The 23,385-nt window shown below is 38.1% G+C and overlaps 1 protein-coding gene across 1 annotated transcript in view; it reads left to right on the top strand.

The window, feature by feature from the left end:
* The window catches only part of ADCY8 (adenylate cyclase 8), a 119,338-nt gene extending 99,581 nt beyond the window's left edge, over positions 1–19,757 (top strand). The window contains exons 12-17 of the mRNA XM_015619782.2: positions 1,186–1,267; positions 5,709–5,867; positions 9,554–9,700; positions 15,293–15,385; positions 17,539–17,653; positions 19,186–19,757. Of these exons, the coding sequence (XP_015475268.1) occupies positions 1,186–1,267; positions 5,709–5,867; positions 9,554–9,700; positions 15,293–15,385; positions 17,539–17,653; positions 19,186–19,673 (1,084 nt within the window). The 3' untranslated portion in view covers positions 19,674–19,757. The remainder of the gene's footprint in view (positions 1–1,185; positions 1,268–5,708; positions 5,868–9,553; positions 9,701–15,292; positions 15,386–17,538; positions 17,654–19,185) is intronic.
* Positions 19,758–23,385: the final 3,628 nt, after the last annotated feature.

Raw genomic sequence — 23,385 nt, 5'->3', positions numbered from 1 at the left:
TTTCTGTCATAAGAGTCCTTCTCTGACAAATATCATCCAATATTTCTTTAAAAATTACTGTGGAAAACAGATCTGGTATCTGGACTTTTTTTTTGTTCTTAGATCTCAAGGCAGACGTAAGATTGTCCCAAAATCTCTACCAATTTCTGGTCTTCATTTACTCATTTATTATTTTTTTCAAAATTTCAAGGTTTTATCACCACAAAAACTTCCTTTTCTCATCTCCCTTCAACAAAATAATTGACTAATATCCCTGTTCAATTTGCCTCCAAATATTTTTTTTCTCTCACTTGCTTTGCTATAACTTTGGCTCTGCCAGTTCTCCAACCTCTTTTGTCTGTTCCCTGGGAAGTCTGCTTTTTAAAAAACACCCTGGCATACAGAGATACTTTCTTCAGTTTTTATTCATCTTTCCACATAACTGTAATTTCTCACAATATTTGAAACCCCCTGTTACTGCTTTTAACCCCTTTATTTTGAATTTTTTGTGCTCTGCACGCAGCACCTCAGTGCTTTCATACAGCCAGTACCTGCTTGGCTCATCTTCTCTGCTTCCCTGTGGTCTGCAAGGGTTTCCTTTACCCCCCTTGTCACAGGCTTCTCTGGTCTCCTCTTTGTAGCTCATTAAAACCAGTCCTTGCTAGTTTGCCTTTTTTTTTTTGGTCCTCTTTTAACCCACACTATATTCCTGTCATCTCCAAACCCTTGTCACAATATGGGGGATGTTTAATTTCAGCTCCTGCCTTGGAGTTCATCCTTTAGCATTATTCACTGGGCTTTTACTTCACAGCCTGGAAGTTTCCCTTTGTCATCTCCACCTCAACCTTTCCCCCCCAAGATGCCACGTCCTGCACTCCACAGGGGCTGTTTACCAAGCTCCCAGGAAGAGACAGACTGACACACAGTTTGCATTTCACATTTGAAAGTGTAAGCTCATCACCTCCTGTGTACCTCCTGTAGGCTACAATTTACTTACTTAAGATGTGTCTCCAAACAGGGAGCTCTCCAATTACACTCCTGTTCTCTTGAACTAATTACTGCTAAATTAAATTTTCAAATGGAATGGATTTTTTTTAAAGAACAACAAAAATTTCCACTTATGAAATGAAACTTATGAACAATTACAACACTAATAAATCAATAACTGTATTTTACTTTGCTGTTTGTTGTTGTTTTTTTTTCCAGCACAGACTTCCTGGGTACAAAGGAGGCATCTTTGCTACTGATGGCAATGTTCCTTTTAGCTGTATTTTATCATGGTCAACAGGTAATGCAAACATTTTCTTCAACCTTTCCCTTTGTCCCTTGCAATTACAAGATGTGACAACAATTACTTTTAAAATACCATCTGCCTTTTTACCCTCTTGAGCATATGACCTTTAGCAATTTAATAAACCATATGCAGAATCTGATTAAAGAAAGCCCACATCTGACACTGCCTAACATTCTTAAAGAACATGTGCAATATTCTATTCAGCAAAACTCAAATTATATTGCATTTTCTATTTGAAGGAACAAACAGGTCACCATTATATTAGACACATATGCAGTTCTGGAGGCGCCTGACAGCTTCAGTGCACTTGAGTAGGCATAAAACCAAAATACAGAAAGGGAATAAAAACCAGTAAATGATGAAACCACGGTGAAATAGGTTATTATGTTTATAAAGAAAAAACAACAGACTCGAGGAAATGAGGAAAATAGGGGTTAAGCACCAGTACTTACTCATCTGTGTCATGGAACACTTACAAAAAACCTTTCACATGGACCTAGATCTTACACAGGATTTAGGGCCTCAGCTTTGGGACTGATATCCTCAAGAAGGAATTGAGAAACTGGGTACTTCAGGAATATGTACACAATGCACAGGGAGAGAGAACTATGGCAAATTTAGATTTAAAATAACAAATGTGTTGAATAAAAACCAGCTAAAGCAGAGTGTTTTGTCCACAATGTTTCTGGCTCTCAGGCTCTGGATGTCAAACATGCTGAGTTGAGGCAGTTTCTGATCACAAAAAGCAAGGGGCAGGCTGTATTAAAAGAAAGTACCAGGCACAGTTAGACATTTAGACATTGTTGACTTGCCTAAAGATTTTCCCCTCAAGACCATTTGGCATAAATGGCCAATCACTGGGCTGATAAACTCCAGAATTTCTCAATCCCCCTTTTTTCCTGAGGCAGTAAGAAAGGAATGATGCTGTGATGAATAAGACAATATTATACACTTTACTACAATAACTTTCTAAGCTGCCCCAGAAGTTAGAACCTCCATTCTTTCAATAGGAAAGCAAAAAGAAGCCAGCACCTAAATATTCTATTAATTTTCCTACTGTTTATCTTCTTTCTGAGGGAATGAGGAGTGAGTGAGTGAGTGAGTGAATGAGTGAGTGAGTAGGGGAAGCAAGGGATGAAATATGTTTTGCACAACACACAGATTTAAATTTAATGGAAAGCAATGAGCTGTGATCTTCCTCTTTCAAGACATAAAGTCCACTTAGGAAAAATACAGAACAAATTAGAAATTAACAACTCAAATTTGTGATAAGCCTTATAGTATTCCCAATTATTATTATTTGTCAAGATATAAATCTCTGGCTTGGGAATCAGCCCAGGTACTAAGAAAAACAACACTAGGGATGTTTAGGTGGAGTAAGAATCAGGCAGAAACCAGGAAAAGCTCTTCAGGATTCCAATCCTGAGTGTAAATGTCTGTGGGGTGTTTAAGGGTATTTTGCAATCCAGGGACCTGTAAGCAGAGCACAAATTATTTTCCATTTTATTAACCTTTGTTGTTCTATAAAACAGGATGGCTGCACTAAAACTGCCCTTGGAAATGGTCCCTAAGATGTGCTAAGTCCTGCATGTTCTCTCAAATGATCCATAAGGCCAGTCTATCAATTTAACAGCATCCAACAGCAGAGTCCAGGAACATTTCATTGAATTATTTAATTTCTTATTATGGAGTTAACCTAAATATCTCTGTAGAGCGGCCAAATTTATATATATATATATATATAAAAGTTCCATTCGAACCACATTAAATAAAAAAGAAAATAACCTCTTCAAAAGTGTGAATTAAGGAACACATTCAGTCCAATAAAGTTGTCCTCCAGCACATCTTCCCATCTCACAAGGTGCAAAAGTATTCTAAAGTAGAATAGCTTAAAACTTGTCTTATTCTAGGTGGGTTTACTGAACAGGATTATTTTTGTAAGCTAATATTTATGAACCTTCAATTTTTGAATAATTAACTATTGGTTTTTATCCACTGCAATTTAAAGTTAATGCCATATTTAGCACCCAAAATTTATAATCAAATTTGTGGAAAAGGTGTGTGGTACCATCTTATTAGATTTAATGTAACTGCATGTGGCAATCATCTGCAGAGTGGTTGGGTTGTGCATCATGTAGAGGACATAATGCTAGGCTTTCTGTGTAATACACCTCTCTTTTCTTCAATAACTACTGTAATTTGTAATTAATGGTGTTTCTTAAAGCTACATATCAGGGCAGGAAAACATGGACACTTTGGGATTTAAATCCAGGAATATTTCTTTAGACAATCAAACAACAAACCTTAAACTCAACCCTACAATTCTTTCAGTTTTTGCAAATATAAGAACTTAGCAAAGCAGCTTCTTAATATTTTCTATTTTCAAATCTCACATATATCACTCCTTTCTTTCTGAGTTGGCAGTGTCATTTTGGTAGTCCACTGATGATGAAATAAAAGTATTTCATGTTTAAATGTGATCATAAATAACCAGAATGACGTTATATAAAATATAAAGATTAGCTGCTGCTATTCTGAGCTAGGCTTAGAGATGTGACATTTCCCTGCAGAGCAGCATAAAAAATCGGCTCTGAAAAACCACCACAGCTTTTTGCCAAGCTCTTATTGTAGTAGCATTAAATACCTTGAGGCATCAAAGAACTCAAAATCCAGCAGCAGCTCCTGTTTGACGTCAATCTTTGAAATACCTTTAGAACTCCTTGCAAATTTATAGTTAATTTTTTCTTCTCAGTTAGTTGGTAGAGATAAAAGTCAGTTCTCTGGTATGGGCTCTGTCTTCTAGCATAAAAGAAGGGCAAAGGAAGCTGAAAAATGTTGAAAATATTGTTTAAAATACTCTTTCCTGACAGGCCTTTTTTTAATTCAGTCACAAGATAGAAGATCATCATATCAGTAGAAAAAAGTTTGTTTTTAAAGCTGGTTACATCACCCAGAGGGCAAGTAAATCACTGCCAAATTTCATACAGGCTTTGGAAGTTTATATCAAGCCACGGTCACTTTTAGCTTTTAGGAAGGAAAGCTCCCTAGAGTACAGCCAACATTGAAGTTCCCTTGCAAAGTGCTGTGCTTTTTTTCTCCTGAGGAGTTTGCCATTCATGACTGCTGCTGACTAAAACTGTGACCAAGATGAGTCACTAAACAATGCCTGAACCCCCTCTTAGTCATTCCCACCCACTCCAGGCTGCTCCTTTATTTTAGTTTGGTATATGAATTCTATTTCAAAAAATTCCTCTATCCCAGCACCTTTTGATGTCTCTCAATATTGTAAAATTCATCTATTTGCTGGCATAATACATTTTTTTGCTGGGTGTTATCATCTCTGGTTGGAGCATCTCAGACCTCACAAAGATATTTTCTCTTTCAGTTTACTGACTATATATATATATATATATATTTCCATGATTTTCAGTAATGCTGTACCTTAATAAGTCACCTCTTGTACAAGCTACAATATCAGCTGCCTTGAAATCTGCTTAAAACTCTGCTTCAGTGCAGTGCACACAAAATCTCTGGCAGTATTGAGCTTGCCCATGTGCTGACACACTCGTGCCTCTCAGGCAAGTGACACTCAACATGTTCCTTGCTTCAGCTAGCAGACAATTACCATTCATATTCAGATGAATATGAACATATATATACATATATATCAACAATTCATATATATGTATACATATATAAGTTCTGCTGTGCACAGATTTTGTTCCGCACATGCACACTGGAAATCACTTCAGTTTTTAGCTGCAGGTATCAGGCAGTGAGACTTTGCATGTATCAACTGCAATTGTAGACTTTGATCCCAAAATACAGGCACAGAGAATTGGAGGGGATGACAAATAGCATGGTTTCCATTATTTTTTATAAGATTAAAGTTGCAAATAACTGGATGTCCTAACAGTATATCATTTTTGTGCCACAAATTTGGACTTTCTCTTTGGGAGTACTTTGGGCTGGTTTACAGAGTTTTGCTGAAAGATGTTCATTCTTGAGCAGGACATCCTTGCCAAGAGTTTAGAGTTAGTCTTGTGCTAATTTTCTCATTTAATATGAAAACGCTTGTGAAAAGGGGAACATATTTTTTCATATCAATACCTACCAATACCTTATCTGCTGTCTGACTGCATTATCTAAATAATAAAGATATGTTTAAAGGGAAAATAATTTGGTGACAGATAATATCCACTGACCATAGTAGTAATATGACAAATATTATTTTGCTCGTTTACTCTGAGAGTCTCACTGTACATAAGGCAAAGAAATAATCTCTTTTTCTGAAAAGAAAATCAAATTGTTTCAGAAATCTTCAGCAGCACTTAAGGTGGTTACATGGCAGGAGAAGCCTGCCAGGATGGCAATACATTCCCAACTCTTATCTTGTCAGGTTTTATTTTTGCCTTTTTTCTTTCTGAAACTACAGCTTGAATACACAGCAAGGCTGGATTTTCTGTGGCGTGTTCAAGCAAAAGAAGAAATCAATGAAATGAAGGAGCTGAGGGAGCACAATGAAAATATGCTACGGAACATTTTACCCAGTCATGTTGCCCGTCACTTCCTGGAGAAGGATCGGGATAATGAAGTATGTGTCAGGTTTATGATATTTTTGTCTAATTAGTAAAAGAAAAGTAGATCTGGTAGGAAATTGTTGAAACTTATTTCTTGATAGGATTCATTGCACAACCATTGCCAATATTTGGTGTCTCATCAACACTGAAAAATAATCATGTTTTGAAGTAAAGGTTCTGGGACCACATCTGGAGTGATGTTTCCATGGTCAGACTCACCAGTAGGAAACACGTGGGGCACACAAAGAGAAATTCTAGCAATAATTCACCAAGATGGTTATGGGATTAGGTAACACATGAGGAGAGGCTGAGAGACCCGAGATCATACATCTTTAAGAAGAAAAGACTGAAAGAGCATTTCATTGTCATCTTCAAGTACCAAATGAGTGTCAATAAAGAAAACATTATTAGGGGCCTGGAACATCTCAATTATTAGGAGAGGCTTGGGAAGAGAAGTCTGCGAAGGTGTCTCATTAAGGCATTAAATGTCTCCAAGGCAGGTACCAAGAGGATGGTGCCAGGCTCTTTTCAGTGGTGCCCAGGGACAGGACAAGGACCAATGGCCATAAATTAAAACACAAAATGTTGCTCATTCCTCAACATGAGGAAGAACTGCTTTACACAGGGGATGGCAGAGCCCTGGAAGAGGCTGCTCACAGAGGTCATGGGGTCTCCCTCTCTGGAGACATCCAAATCCATCTGGATGCATTCCTGTGCAACCTGCTCTAGTGACCCTGCCTGGGCAGGGAGTGTGGCCTGGATGACCTCCATAAGTCCCTTCCAACCCCAGCAATTCTACAATTCCATGGTTTTGTGATTCTGTGAAGCCAGAGCAGGGCTCAACCCTCAAATCAAAAGGTCTGTGAAAGACTTGATCTAATTGGTCCTGCTTTGAAAGCAAACTGTATTAAATGAGTTTCAGAAGTCAGTTCCTGTTTATGAGTCTATGAAAATCCAATATTCAAGTCTATGAAAATCTATTAAATTCATAAAAAAGATATGTGAATTTAACAGAATGTCTGTGTAAGTTTATGATAGCCCAGTGTTGCAGAAGTATTATTAGAGACCTGACAGTGACTATGGAAGGAACAAGCTGCAACAGACCTGAGGCTCTCATATCTTCAGACACAAGAGAAAATTTCTGTCATTTCATATTGGCCCTGAATTGCCTGTTTGTGGCAAATAACAAAACACCCATTTTAGAGACACAGTTTGTGGCTGTGTTCCTAAAAAATGTTTGCAGTAACAAAGAAAAGCATGATAATGGAGTCTCTGAATATTCCTAAAATGAAGTTTGAAGATGGATAAAGGAAAGTCCAGAATTTGTTTCTGAAAGCAGCAGTAAGTCACTTGCTCCTTATTCGAAGCAAAGTAAATGCATATTATAATATTTTATATATATTAAGGTACTGTTTGATGAAAATGGTATTTTTTTACATAATGTTGGAATTATCTTTTATTATGGGAAGAAGTGTTGCAAGATTCATCTTGCCACCACTGATATATCTATTGATTGTGCAGCAAAAAGGAATTAAGGCTACAATTTTCTGTTGTTCATTTTGGAAATGGATGTAGCCAGACGAATTAGACTGCACAATGAGGAATCATTGTGTTCTGATTTCAAGTATCACCTAGGGAAGGATGACACAATGAGAAGCCACAAGAAGAGGCACTTTAGAAATCACTCTTGAGAAATTTTACACTCTGAAGGTATGAAAGTGCCACAGAAGCCCTGCTATGCACATGAGAAAATGTGAGATTGAAAGCAACCAGGTTAAAATGTTTCATTGCAAGTGCAGCAGACCTTGATACCAAACAAGAGTGTGCTCTGGCATGTCTGTGCTATGGATTTTCAGGGAATGAGTTTCCCATCTTACACTTTCATTCACATATGGTCACATGCATAATAATCTTCAGAAGCAAGCAGATGCCCCATGGATCACTGCTGATGCTTCAATAATTTGCCACTGAATTAAATTCCACCACCCCTGCTTTTTGTAAGGCAATTTCCAGAGTAACTATACTTGGGGATGATTTATGCATGAGCTGGCAGACAGTAAGATCTACCAGATTTCAGTGCAATCAATCCTGCAGTTCATGTCTGGCCATTAAGTTAATTTCTCTGCTCTCAAAAGAATCAATTCCCAAATGTGTACTATAGCGTTTTCTTATGGATGTATTACTTCTGTTCTTATGCTTCTTACCAAAAATAGAAAACTGGAGCAACTGAAGGTTCAGGCAGTTGTTTTCTATCTTCATGATCCAAGTCAAGAGTATGGCCAAGTTTATTCGTGCTTCTAGTACACATTGTCAAATCTTTCATAAGTGTCCATGAATTAATGTGTGCATAATTTTTCTATACCCACGAAAGGGAATAAGAGTGTTCTTAGAGTATGGCTTCCATGACCCTGAAGATGCTTTTCAGTGAAAGAAAGGGTGAGGGCAGGAAGGGAATCAATCATGTTTTCTCAGTCAGAGCTTTGAAGTGACTTTGGGAACTAAAATTTCCCCACTTATATTCTAAGACACATTGTAAAAGAGCCTGGATAAGCAGAAACATTATCAGCATAGCAAAGAGCAGAGCAGAGGTTCAGGATGCTTTTCTAGGAAGAAGCAGGATGAAGAAAGAAGGGCCTGAATTGTTCGTGTCAAGTGTCTCACAACCAGCAATAAATGTTTTCATTGTGAAACCAAAGCATTAAATTTCTTAAAACCACTAACAAGAGAAAAGCCACTTTGAGAAAAAAGTATTTCAGGTCATAATGACACAAGAAAGGCTCATAAACAGATATGGAAGTGTCCACCAAACTACAGAAGTTGAAGCCAGGAAAAAGAAATCAAAGGAGAATACATATGATGGTGGTATATTAGCCAAAAGAAAAGCGTTCCAGGAGTTGTGATGGCACTCCTTGGAATTCTTAAAGTTTAAATTATTTTTTTTTCCTAAAAATTATATTTCAATGAGACAAGAACTGTCTACATTTTCACATGTGTAATGGCACCAGCCCCTCCATAAATAAACCTGTAATTCAACACGAGAGTGAATTATATGAATAATGCAAGTGGGAGCTTATTCCAGGGCATACTTTATCCTAGTAGCCTTGTCTGACTGATCCCTCATAAGCTTCTTTCTGTCCTCCACAGTAACTCCATTATCACTCCCACTTCTGTTTCTCCCTCCTTTCAAATCCTAAGAGCAGGAACATCTCCCAGAGCCAGGCAACCAAAGAGCTCCACAGCCACCTTAGGGGAACCAGAGTTCACTGGAGAGTAAGGGTTTTCTGAAAACTTGTGAATAAACAAACTTATAAAGAGCTGCAGTAGTGTGAAGTACAAATTATTCACCAGAAAATGTGATATGTGGTATTTGTACTTGGCAATGAATCTTTCATGTCTCCAAGATATTCCCCATAGAAATCAAAAGCAAAATTTCTATTTCACTTTTGCTGGTGTATCTCCTTGACCTGAGAAGCGAATAAACAGGCATTCAAAGAAAGGTAAAACCCTGTATATAATCTTCAGTAAAAACCTTAAGAGCTATCAGCCTCCTCCTGTTGGACCTGGATAAGCCTTAATATACTAATGCCAACATCAAATGTTAAGGTATTGTGCATGGAAAAATAAAGAAAACTATTTTAATTGCTGCCAATTATATTTTTTCCCTATGTTACCACTTCATTTTTCCTCACTGTTTTTTTAGGAATTATACTCTCAGTCCTATGATGCTGTTGGTGTGATGTTTGCTTCTATTCCTGGATTTGCTGACTTTTATTCCCAGACTGAAATGAATAACCAAGGAGTAGAATGTCTGCGCTTACTGAATGAAATCATTGCAGACTTTGATGAGGTAATACCAGCAGTATTAAAACCTGATAGTATTTAAACTATGAGTTTCCAAATGGCAAATATGTCATCCTAAATTATCAAATTTGGTAATTATTTTGTTTCCAATAGTTCTCTGATTTATTTTTTTTCTTGTATTACAATTGTCTGGTTTGCTTTTTTGTCCTTCTTCCTGCCAAACATTGGTCTGAATGATCTAATGTGATAGAGATGGAAAGCAATATTCAAGTATAAACATCTATAAAATCACAAATCTGAACCAGAGTATCTAAAAGTAGGAAACAGTTTTGTAGAAGAAAGAAGTATGAACATATCTGCAACTGTTCTGGAAAACAGTGGTCTAAATACAAACAGGTAAAGGTGTTGCTTTAAAGGTGTTGGTTGAATGAACTCAATGAACATTAAAGGGTAAAACAGTGTCCAGTTAAATGCAAAGCACACAGCTCAGAAGCAAATATTAGGTAGAGAATGAAAGGTGGTGGTGATATACTAACTGAGGAGACTTTTCTGGTTAGGAGTTTTATAGAGACATAAATGAGGTTCAGCTGCTTGTTTCACTGACAAATTCAGAGGTGAAGAGTTTTTTGTTTTGTTTTTTTTTAATGGAAAATGCTCAGAAAGGAAAAAGAATTTATTTAAGTATTCTGTCCAATTAATTTCAGAAAACGAGCTGAGGGGGGGGACAAGATAAAAAAAAGGAGATATATCCCCAATGTAGCTATTGTTAAGTGGAAGCAAAGAAAACCTGGTAAATGAAGAGGAAGTCAGGAGAAATTTGCACACTCTGCAAAGCAATTTGTAAGGAAGCTTAGACAGGTTTTATCATGTCCTGAAATGAGCCCAAGAGAAATGAAGAAAGGAGACAAAGCATGGGCCAACAAAGAGCTTTAAAAAATTTCAAAACCAGGAAGGATGAAAAAGCACTGCCAAAATTACCTAGCAGAGAGAATTTTAACCTCTATGCTGCAGGCAGTTTTCAGGAGTGTGTAGCCCTCCTGAGCTCCCTGAGGTAAAAATAGAATTGGAACAACTTCTACTTATCAACTAGATTGGACCTATGCACCAGACTGCAATGGTCCAGATAGAAAAGGGAAGTAAAAAATATGGTATCATTGGTCTGTGACTTCCATCCTAGGCACCTGTGTGGGGAATGAGTGGTTGCTCATAAAGATTGTAACAAGGCTAAGATTACTGACACTGAAATTAAGTCTATACATTAAATTGGTGAGATACTAAAACTACATTTTGTAAATAGAATAATTCACAGGGAATGCTTCCCTGTGCATTTTAACAGAGAACAAAATCTTTCCCTCATGAGAAGAACTCTTGTCACCTGCTAAGTTCCTGCTCTGCATTCCCCATGGGTATAAATGCCTGCTCCTTTCCTCCAAGATATAGCACAGCTATCAGCATGTTTCTTGATTAATAGTTTTGGTTTTATTTCCAGATCTGATTAAAATGATTACCACTCAAATTAATTCATAGCAATAGTCTTTGCATTAAGATATTTTGTCATGCACATTCATGTAATCTTCACAACAAAATTCCTTTGCTGCCGTGGCAATTACTGAAGACAAGGTATTAATCAAAACCCTAACACAATATTACTCTCAAGGCCCTAACACCTTCTCTGTAATTAATAAAATACCTAATTAGAGACTGTATTATGTCCCAGACATGTTTAGTTGAAGAATAGGTATGTTCTGGGTATAGGTGGCAAATGAAATTATGGGATCCCCTGATGACTGCTAACCTATCTGCAGCATGGTCGTGTCATTAGTTTACTCTAAGCAACCTGAAAGGTGATATGCCAGACAGAACAACTGAAGGGAGTAACCTTATCCATGGAAAAGGAACCAGAAATCATTCCAGGTGTAATGTTTCCGTCTAACTACTGACTGACACTATACAATGTCACTATTCCTTCTTTTTTTCCCCTGTGTTCCTTGACAAGATTGCCTGCTGTTCCAATAGAACCCCGGGAGGAAAATGCAGATGTGCAGCTCGAGAGCAGAACAGCTCTGTTATCCACAGGGAAACTCTGCTTCTCAGCATCAAGTGAACACCTGTGGAGAGATACCCCAGTGTAGAAATCTTAGCACAGGAGTGTAAGATGTAGGCACCTGATGCCATTTGATACATCCTAGGTGGTCTGGGACACCCCCATGGGATTGTCAGCTCTCATAGTGCTTTGTCAGAAAACTCATGCATGGACCAAGCCACCGCAGGTTTCCTAGGCAAGAGTACTCCAGATCACACTGGACATGTATGTTTAGACAACTGAATTGAGTTCCTAAGCTCAGATCAGATTCTACACTGTGAATTGTCTCTTTTCCTTACAGAGATAATAATATTAGAGATGATCTGTCTACAGGGCCAAAATTATGCTTCCGAATGGAAGCTGTGGTAAAAATACAAATTGACCTGGTTTGGAAAATGTGATAGGTACACAAGAAGGAAATCTGGGTTATTTCTGCTTTTAGGGGGTTTTCCTTGTTAATGCAACACAGCAAGGTTACAGTCTGGATCTGTTACTTTGTTTTCCACTTAATAAATCTATGTTAGAGAGACAAAGCCAGTTATAAAAGTATACTAAATAAATAGCCAGTGTTAGAACAGAACCTGTCACTGACACCTGCATGGGGTAGGTGCCCACAGAGGAGTCAGATTGTGACTGGGTCTTTCTTAGGGAGTGGGAGAATGTGGTCCAAAAGTCAGTTTGGAAGAATAGGGGGTTGACTATTGTCAAATTACAGCCTTCACTCAGTTGTTCTTTTTCCCTCATGGTTCATAAATGTTTTGACTTCCAAATTGTCCAGTCTTCCTGCCAGCTGAGGCTGAACAGGAGGTGCTTGTTTCTGGACTGGCAAAAAGAAACATATATGAACATTGGAAACCTACTTTTACAATTACTTGCTTTTTATATGACTGTAATTCTAAGACACATACAGGGCAAAACTCCCTTTCTTAGAGATGTTAGACCAAAAAATTAACATTATAACATTTCTGCAGATATTATGAGTCTTGAAGGAATTTTTTTTAAATGTAATATTCTTTCTAGGCTTTTTAATCTGTCATTTTTGTATGTTAATGTTACAATTGGGATTTGTGTTTTCAGAAGAGCTTTCTTCTTCACAGATGCTTTTATTTATTTTTTTTTCATTTTATTTATCCTGCAGTGATTTACATAGTGTATATCCCAACAGATATTGATCTGTTCTGTTGCCACAAGCAGAGGTTTCAACACTGGATCCTGTTGCAGAGTCTTTGATTACTTTACAGTTGTCTGCCATGTCTTGCAATATTCTTTTTTGTACAGTTTTGTAAATATGATCCCAGGATCTGACCTCCACACAACCTTGGCTGTACATGAATTGCAGCATCAAGCCATTAGTTTCTTTTTAGCTACAAACCACATTCTAGTGTTTGAAAATGTGTCCCTGGGCTATCATGTTAAATTTGCAGCCTATTTAAAATGTTTTAACAAATGGCAGCTGATTTAGGACTGAGTAGGAATATTTTTCCCCAGTATCAAAATCCATCATCCTATCATACCGTGAAGAAAGTAATTATTAAATAGACATTAGCTGAAGAAGGAAAGAAGCTATTGAACAGTCCATATAAAGTAGGGGAAAAAAAGAAGCAAACAGGAGGTTTGGAAGGAATAATGAATGAGGAAAATACCCATAACTTGGGAGCACTTTTTCTAAATTGCATCACAGCCAATGGTTTTGGCTTTTTTTCTTTCCTAAAAAGAGTAATTTTAGATATTTATTATAAATTTTAAATTAGTGTGCTGTTTGCTGTTGCTTCCAGCAACCATCTGGAAATGAAAATATGGGCTGTTTTGAAGCAAGACCATTTTCTCCCCTTGCCCACACACATGGTGCTCTCAGACTGCTCACAGAGGCAGAGCTACAAGAAACAATCTTTTTTCTTTAAGAGAGCAGTTGGAAGAGCTGCCCTTGCAAGAGGGAAAGGTACACAATGGGCTGTTCTGGCCGTTTGAAGAAAAATGAGAAGCAGGTCAAATCTTTGGACTTTCCTGGCTTGGACAGGAGCCAGTAGCCATATGGCTCTGTATTCCCTTCGTGCAGGGCTGTGCAGCCTCCCATCAGAGACAGATGGTGCCATATCTGCACACCAACAGCAAAGCTTCCACGGCCCCGGCGCTCCGGCTGACGGGCACTGGGGCTGCTGCAGTGGCAGGGGATATTTCATGTTATGCCTTTGGTATGTTTCTCCCTTTGAATGAAATAATCCCTTCAGTGGACAGGAAATTCCAACCCACAAGATGGAAAAAAGAATGCACCACAGGGTAGAAAAAGAAAGGGGAAAATATTTTTTTTACATTTTTGCCTGACCACAAAAAGACTTTTTTCCATTTAAACCCCAACTAAACTGAGCCTTTAGAATTGAAAACTTGAAATTTCTTTTCTTAGTGAAGTGCTTTTTTTCTCCCATAATTTTGTAACCGTATTGATCTCTAAATTTATTAGATACCATACAGCTTATCACAATGTTTCACAGGGTATTTGGCATTAACAGCAACAGAAAACATTGTCCTGTGATGAGGTGACTACTGCCCATATCCCACACTCTGTTGTCACTGACAGAATGCACATCCTGAACTCTGCTAAGGTCTTTCAAGGAATGTAACTCTCTGGTTTCAATTTCATGGAAAGTCTTAAGTTGAACCATAAATATGGACTTGGAATAGGGACCAAAATTTCACTCCCACTTAATTCAGTGCTTTAGTCACTCGACTAAATTTATTCTTCCTCTTCCAGATTCTCAATCTCACAAGTTTTTCATACCTACTTAACACCCATAGCTATAGCAAATTCCAAATAGATACAGGGATTTATCATTTTCCATTGGTTCTTGGAACTTTTGTTAGAAGAGGAAATACATAACAAACATATAGACTCAATGATCCAATGGACATGCTGGTGTCCAGTCCCACACTAAGTAGAGGGAAATAGGGGATATAAGAGGACTTGGTCTCTTACAAGATTTCTGTGGAGGCATCTACCTCCATCCATTGACAGTGTAAGTTCATAGAATTTTAGAACGGTTTGGGTTGGAAGATCATCTCATTCCAACCCCCCTGCCATGGTCAGGAGCATTTCCCACTGGAACAGTTTGCTCAGAGTCCCAGCCAGACCAGTCTTGAATACTGGTCTCATCACCTTAATTGTTGCTGTAGAAGCACTTAATTTGCAAACTGAGTTCCTCCAGTAGAGTTTTAGAAACAATTTAAAGTGATCAGGTCTTCTATTCACACATACATACACAGTGATTTTGTCTTCATTAATATTCAGTGATCATACTTCAGGAAATGCAGGATTTGGATGCATTTCTTATATTATCCATTGTGGAATTTACCAAATAGCACAATTTGTCTTGCATGTACTCAGTGAGCAGATGATGCTCCAGAGTTCCAGATCTGTGTTCCCCAGAGCCCAGAATAAATTGTGTGCCATGACTGACTAGAAGATACCACAGGCATAAAGATACATTCTCACATCTTTAGAAGCATTTTGTGTTAGGAATTACAGAAGTAACAGTATTTTTCTTTTTACATATGTATTAGTTACTAGGTGAAGAGAGATTTCAAGATATTGAAAAAATTAAAACAATTGGCAGCACGTACATGGCCGTGTCAGGATTGTCACCTGAAAAACAGGTAAGAGGAGAGTTTTCTTTAAACTAGCTAAGCTTTTGATTATTCTGACCATTCATATTCAAAAATATAAGTGTTATCTTTATGTTGTTCATAAAACTTGTTTTGCTAAAATAAAATAGACATTTGGGGCTTCTGGCAGACAGCAGTTGCACTTCTTGATGAATTGAAATGCCATCTTGTGCTTGGAACAAGAACCATATGGATTCTTTCCTCAAATTTAGGTTTATAGAAGGAAAAAAAATTCCTTTCAGTCACACCAATGTGAATCTAGATCAGTCTATATCTACATCTATATCTTCAGACATACTCTAAAGCCACCTCAGTAACTCAGGAACATGACTGACAACCTCCAATAATTGATGATGAGAGTGGATCTATTAACTGAAAGCATACTTAAGCAAGTGTAATGCTGCATTTATACTCTTTTTTGGTACAGCATTTCTACAGACAGTATGATAACTACACATCAAAAAGAAAGCAGAAAGCAGATCATTGGTTCAACTGAAGAACAAGCAAACCAAGCTGAGGGGATAAACAGTCACAGAGGACAGACACACAGTCACAGCCATAAACCTCACATAAGTCCCATGAGAGAAATCCATTCATAATTCCACCCAAGAATTTGCCTGGAAACAAATTAAATAAGACTTTAAAATACTTCCAACAAGAAGTCATCTGTTGCTGAAATCTGTTTTTTTTGGCAACTGGTGCCTGTCCCCAGGAAGAGCAGCACAAAAGGGGTGGGAATCAGATTTGCCCACATTGATGACAACTTCTGAAAAGCAGATTATCGTGAGCTTTATAAACCAGAAAAATTCCACTGTTTGTTAAGAATACATTATAAAACACATGGAGTGTAACTAGCTGAGCATCTCCCACCTACAGAGTAACTAGTGATGCTGACAGTTAGAAATCCATAAAACTAGATAAGCATGGGATTTTTGATTGTCAAAATGCTTCTGTATAGTCACAAGCAAAGAAGGATAGAGCACCAGGGAGATAGTTGGTTATAGCTACACATCTCCTAATCACTTCCTTTGACTCTTGATGGGGGTAAAAATTCAAAGGAAGAAAAGCTTCCACTGCCTTTCCAAGAATGATTAACTCATCTCTTTTCTTGAACTATAATAGCTTAATGGAATTTTAATGGATGTTTTAAATATACTTGTCATACGTACATGTCTGTCACCTTGTCAGCACCTAAGAGGTGCAGGCTGCTGAGGGAGGCTGGCATGCTGTGAACAGAGTGAGGATAAGGACCAGCCATGGTGTGAAGAGAACAGGATGATGCCAAGGAGATGCTCATGCTCAGTATAAAACACATAGCATGATGAAAACTGCAAAGGGCTCGACTGCATGACCCAGGGAGAGACTTACAATCCTTTATACTAAAAACTGGAAATTTGAAGAAATAATTACCTTGCTTCAGAACAGATGAGAAGACATCATACAATCATTGGGGCAAACCCACAGGTGTTCTTTACTATGCTGCCTCCCTTGAGAGTCCCTGCCCCTTCATCTGTTCTGTTGGTGTTCTGGGAAAACTGAAACCTATTGCTGGTCCCCATCTGTATATCAACTGCTTTGTAGGAATGGAAGGAGCAGGGAGTGACTTGCCTGCCCTAGGCAAAGGCAGTTAATGAGCTACAGAAGAGCCTTTTCTCTCTTCCTTAACCAACCCAGATTGCCTGGCTTGCCCTGTTGTTCCTGTCATCATTACATCTCTGAGAGCACTTGAATTGATGCTTTTCCTGGTGACAGTTTCAGCAAAGGACAATTACACATTCCTCACTTCTTTCACTCTAATTCTTGCTTATGTGGGTCATCCCTTGTTCTCACTAGATTTTGACCCTTGAATCTGAGCAATCTCAATCCTCTCTATACTTTCTCAGCCATAGACATTCTTCACATGCTTTGTTAATTTCCATGATTGCCTGTCAGATTGTTGACAGAAAGTTACTTTCTCTGGCAATTTAAGATGCTCTCTATCCAGTTATACAAGTAGAACACAATGGGAAGCATTATCATTATAGCAGTGTACCTCTCTGCCCTCTGTTGAGGCTAGATTCCAAAACTTGGTACTTGTAGGAATGGGTGGCAGCTGGGCAAATGCAAAACTTTATTAACATATTGGTGTGTAATATTTTCCTCAGCAATGTGAAGACAAATGGGGACATTTGTGTGCCCTGGCTGACTTCTCCATAGCTCTGAATGAAAGCATCCAGGAGATCAACAAGCATTCCTTCAACAACTTTGAGCTCCGGATTGGTAAGCGTGGTTCAAACACGAGAGTTAAAATGGGGGTTTGTCTGCAAGGATTCAACTCCACTGAGGGCACTCCAGGAACATGGCAAGGACATGCTCAGATTAGGAGAGTCCAAATACTGAATCCTCTGTTCTCAAATTGACTTCAACAAAGTCAATTTAAAAGTCAGAAATATGAAATACTCCATTTGCAGAATATAGGCCCTGATTTGGGGATTGTAGGAGTTCAAAGTTTCAGTGAATTGTGAATGCAGAAACATAATTAATTTACTGCCTTTAGTAAGTCTGGTACTAAGTAGCCATGGATATAACACAGAAAGTGAACAGGACAACCCTAGATCCAACACTGACACTCACACAGTCTCTAATTAATCTCCCCATATAATATTCTTCTTCAGTAAGGGACAAAAGTAGTTTCTCCTAAACTCTGGGAGCAGTATTTCTGTTTTTCACAAAAGTTGAATTCTATCTCTAACCTGACCAGTGGCAGCAGCTCTGAATTGTTGTGATGGGTAAGCTATTGATCTGGATGGAATATTCTGCATGGTTAGTGGGATGGGACATAAAAAAATGGCCAGAATACATGGCACAGAGCAGGAGTAAATTTGATGGCTTCTCCTGCTGACTGGACTGCTGACCATCACTGCCCAAAACAAACATAAAAAACAAACCAAAAAACATCTGGAAGGGACATGTCTTTTATAGATAGCTCTGTCATAGAAAAACTGAAATATATTCATCAGTCTCAGTATGGAGGGTCACAGCATCACTATCTGAGCTGCACTTCCCAAGAGTTTTGAAGGCAAAACACACGGTTCCCAAGATTTCTCAAGGAACAGGCTTAGTAAGTGTGGATCACACACAAAGATTTCATAGAGCATGAATGCAAGAGTATTTGATAATATTTCTATCATTATTTTAAAAATAAAAATCTTTTTAAAAAGAAAAAATCCTAAAAAACTATCATCATTTTCCAAAAGATATCTTACACTCTACTAAAATTATTCCTAAATCACTGTTATAGTAAAAAGAAAAAAAGCTATTGCTTGTCTTTTTAGGCAACAATTTTACAAAATGCAGTCTTTCAATAACTTCACAGAATGCTTTAATATTTTCACTTCATAGAACATAAGAATGCAATTTCTTGACTGCACTAACAAGGTCTGCCTCAACAAGTGTAGTTCCAGAAATCTTTCCTACTATCTGATAATAAGTTTTCAGCAGCTTTGGCAATAATGTGCAGAATACAAATGAAATAGAAGTATTGTCATTTCACTGACATGGGAGTCCCATAAAATAACCCTGCTGGTATCCTTTTTCAAGTTTTCTAGCTTTTCCAGATTTTTTGTTTGTTTGTTTAATTTCTTTATATATGCACCTCCTTTTTAAGTCTGGAGATAAGTGTATCCGAACCAGGCTTCATCTGGTTCTTAAGTGCAAATATGAGTTTTAGTCAGTATTGTATTAATGTTTGTCCTCTTTTTTTTTTTCTTTTTCTTTTTAATTTTCTATTATTTTTATTTTTTTTTAATTAGGGATTAGCCATGGCTCTGTCGTAGCAGGAGTTATCGGTGCTAAGAAACCCCAGTACGATATCTGGGGCAAAACAGTGAATTTAGCAAGTCGAATGGACAGCACAGGTGTTAGTGACAGAATCCAAGTGCCTGAAGAAACGTATCTGATCCTGAAGGACCGGGGATTTGCCTTCGACTACCGAGGAGAAATTTATGTCAAAGGTATCAGTGAACAGGAAGGAAAAATCAAAACATATTTTCTTCTAGGAAGAGTTCAACCAAATCCTCTGATCTTACAACCAAGAAAACTGACTGGACAGTATTCATTAGCAGCTGTTGTATTAGGACTTGTACAGTCTCTTAACAGGCAAAAACAGAAACAAATTCTTAATGAGAACAATAACTCTGGAATCATAAAAGGACATTACAACCGGAGGACTTTGCTCACTCCCGGTGGATCTGAGGCAGCAGCCCAAGCAGAGGGGGCTGACAAAACTGAATTACCATAATCAGCATTGTTTGTGGGGTTGTTTTTTGTATTTCTTTTATATATAAAAATAAATATACAAATAAAAAGGGTTTAATTTTTTTTAGAAGGCGTGTGATTTTTATTTTTTACTGGCGTGGTATTTTGATGAGATTCAAATTCCTATATTTTAACAAATGGTGTCAGCATCTCTCCTTTACCAGCTGTGGTTAACCCCTGAATGTCCAGATACAGTCAGCGTAGGCCACCACTCTGCTGGGTCATCTACCTGAAGAAAGGGGCAAGAATAAGCCACTGACTGGAGGGATTTAGAACATGAATTGTGTAGGCAGTTAATGATGGCAAAAGGAGGAATTACTGTCCACATTTTTCAGATGAAAGTAAAACAAAAGGAGATTGAGTAGATTCTTCTCACCTTTAATTGCCTTCAAGTAGATTAATACAATCTAAGGTGGTTGTCTCATCCCCTTTTCTCCAATACAGGAAAAATACAGCTGAAGAGTTTTAAGGTGTGTCACCCACCCAGGTATGAGGGTCTGGAAGACAGAAGAGATTAATCTTGTCCTAAACTCAGTGATTCCACTGAGCTCACTCTTAAAATAGACTAAGGTGTCCTCCTCACAGGTGGGTGACTGCACTGTAGATAAATTGTATGTTGGTGTCCAGCTGACCTCTTGCACCCACGGCAGGAGGTCAAGGCTCTCCTGTGGGCACTCTGTCACTTCCATCAATCCTGTTTGGAGGGCTCAAACACACTGTCATGTCTTGACTGGTCCACAGAGAAACAGAAAACAGAGTTACACCTTGAATGACATGTCTGGAGCTTACAGCTGAATCAATTGTACAGTTAAGAAACTATTCAGATTCTCTAGTGTTGTTTTCCAGAGCTTCTAACCCTGTCACCAGTCTGAGTTGTCACCAAAACAAGGGTTTTGTGAGGCTGTAAAATGAGTGCATGTTGAAGTACAGCAGGAGACAAAACCCACTGAGAAGCTCCCACTCAGTTGCCCCAAGATGAAGGAAAGCCAAGAATGAGAATATCCTAAATACTGACAGTCCTAGTGAGATGCTACAGGAGCACACCTCAGTGCTACAAGCCCTGCATCAAAAGGAGGTTAACTTTTTGGGGACTGGCTAATCAACTTCACCTTGGAAAGAGTAAATATATAACCCAGGTCTGTATACACACCAGTGCCATGATTCACACCAGTCTGTAAATTGCATGAATGAACCTCTCATCAAGTGTTCTCAAAGGAGCTGGACTTGTTTCAGTAAGTACTATCTTTAAAGAGAATTTGCCTCACTTTTAGAACATGGCCAATTTGGCTAGAACATCCTGACTGACACATTTTATAAGACACTATTGTTTACTAACAAAAGAGGTACCAAAACATGGAAGTGTTTCATTGTAATGAGATAAAAAATAATGTGCTTCATTGTAAAGTGACCCATGAAGGGGTTTGTAGGGCAATGTTTTATCAGTAAAGTGCCATATTCTGAAATAGAAAATAAAAAAAACAAGTAAAGTCCACAGAAAGTTGTATCACTGAATAGAGAAAGCAGTGAGCAGTCTGAAATATTATACCCAGTGATGTTTCTACCAGTAACTCAGCTCTCATTCCACATGTATTACTCCTTTCAGTACCCACAGATATCACATCCATGCCACACATGAAAAGTCAAACCCTTCAGCTCACTTAGGCAAGACTGATACTGTAGGAGATGAAGACATGGAAGTGATGACATCTGAAGCATTTAAATTAATTTTATGTTTACAGTGATATTTCAGGCACTAAATAAGGAAGCCTTGGTTGGTTTAAACAGTTAATTAACAGCTGTCCTCTCCTTAACAGCTTTTTTTATTCTGTGCTGGATGGGTTCAGTTCTCCTGGCCCTCTAAATATTTAATTCTGGCTAATAGCCCAGCTGATTTTCTAATTCTCAGCACCTCTGTAATGAATGACAATTTGCAGTGAGTGGAAGGTGTTAACTGGATAACAGGATTGGAAACTCGAGTTATGAGGGCAACTTCACTGCTTCTTAGCACAGGCCCAAATTTCCTGCTTCTTATCAGAGACATTGATGTTTTTCTCTGTTATCCCTCTCAAAATCCCCATTAGAATAACTGTGTTCCCAAGAAAAATCACTGGCTAGTGAAGCCCAAGTCTGTGTTGACCAGATAAAGGGTTTGCTAAATCAGCTCATTGCTGTTAAAATATTTCATTGCCATAAGCAATTCTTCAGTGAGGAATTTCACTTGTTACTGTAGCAGGTAAATCCCTGAATGAGACTATTTTTCTACACTTGCTGGCTGGCTGTCACCCCAGTAATTGCACTGTTTGTTCCTTTTCATATGTGGTGACCTTACAGGTTCACCAATGTTATTTCTTGTTGTAGCACCTGTTTTCTGTGGAGGACAGCTATTATTTATGGTCTCAGTCTGCTTGTGGCACTCCATGACTTTATGGTATCATTAGTGCATTCAGCTTTCCCTCACAACTATCTTCAGGGTTTCTTGTTCATTAAGGATAAAATTGCTCATACAAGAAGGACCTATAAACATCTAGTAATTAACCCTTGAAACAGGGGTGCCTGGGTTAATAAAAGCAAATTGCCTTGATACCAAAACACTTCAGCCAAAGCAGCTAGCAAATATTGAGAACTTTCATAGATTTTTCCCTTTTAGGAGAAGAAAGCCTTGGAAAAATTTGAATATTCTCTTTGATGTCGCCTTATTTCTTTCTATAAAAGTGCTCTACACAGAAACAGTAGCAAACTTCTTCCTCAGAAATTTGTATCTCAGTTCTTCCAACAAGCTCCATGTCAGGAGCTCTTAAATGATTTCTAAATAAACAGGCTGAAACCCAAAGCTTTCTTCTCCAAAAAGCAACATACAATCAACTGCATCAAGGGCAGCTTATGCTTTGAAGTACTCAATCATTAAAGCAGATGGAATATTGACAATCTCAACAACAGTTCTGTACCAAAATCAGTACTTTGTACTGCTCCAAGTGCATTTTTGCAACCATCATGACTATATTCTAGCAAAAAGTTATATCTGTAGCAAGAGTTTTTGTTTGAAGGGCAGTGAAGGAGTTTTTATGTTAATTAATTTATGCCATTGACCAATTTTTATAATGTATATTTAGACATTCACAGTTAGGTATGGATACCAGTCAAGGTATCTACCCTTGGTTCACATTAACACTCAAACCACTGAGTTTACTGAGAACAAGGTGATAGGTGTGATATCACTTAGAACTGTGTGCTAACCAATAAAAGCAATTCAAAAAATAGCTTTTAAACACAGGAAGAAAAAACCACTCACTGTCCTCAGCTTTAATCCATTCCTGATTATTTCACAGTTGTTTTCACATTTGGAAAAGCATAGCAATAAAAAAACAAACAAAAAAAAATTCATCTAATCCTTTTCTCATTAGCAGAACTTCAGCTGTCTTTCCTAAGTGCACTGGGAGTCAAGGAGTTTATACAAACACCCAGCACAGCAAAGTGCCTGATAGCCAAGTTTCCTGGGGCTGCCCCCTGTGGAGCAGAACCTGGGCCCACGGCTGGCTTGACAAACAGAAACAAAAAAATAATCAGAGGAGCGGGAAATAACCACATTAACCATCGTCAGTGGTACATGGGGAGAGTTATAATTGCACAGCCAACTTATTAACCTCCCCATCAATCTTCTTCTGTGCAGTGACACAATTCAGGGTTTGTGGTTTCCC

Source organism: Parus major, chromosome 2 (genome assembly GCF_001522545.3).
Source record: "Parus major isolate Abel chromosome 2, Parus_major1.1, whole genome shotgun sequence".
Classification (NCBI taxonomy): domain Eukaryota; kingdom Metazoa; phylum Chordata; class Aves; order Passeriformes; family Paridae; genus Parus; species Parus major.
The sequence above is the reverse complement of the archived record's forward strand: the minus strand, read 5'-3'. Positions and strand labels throughout refer to the sequence as shown.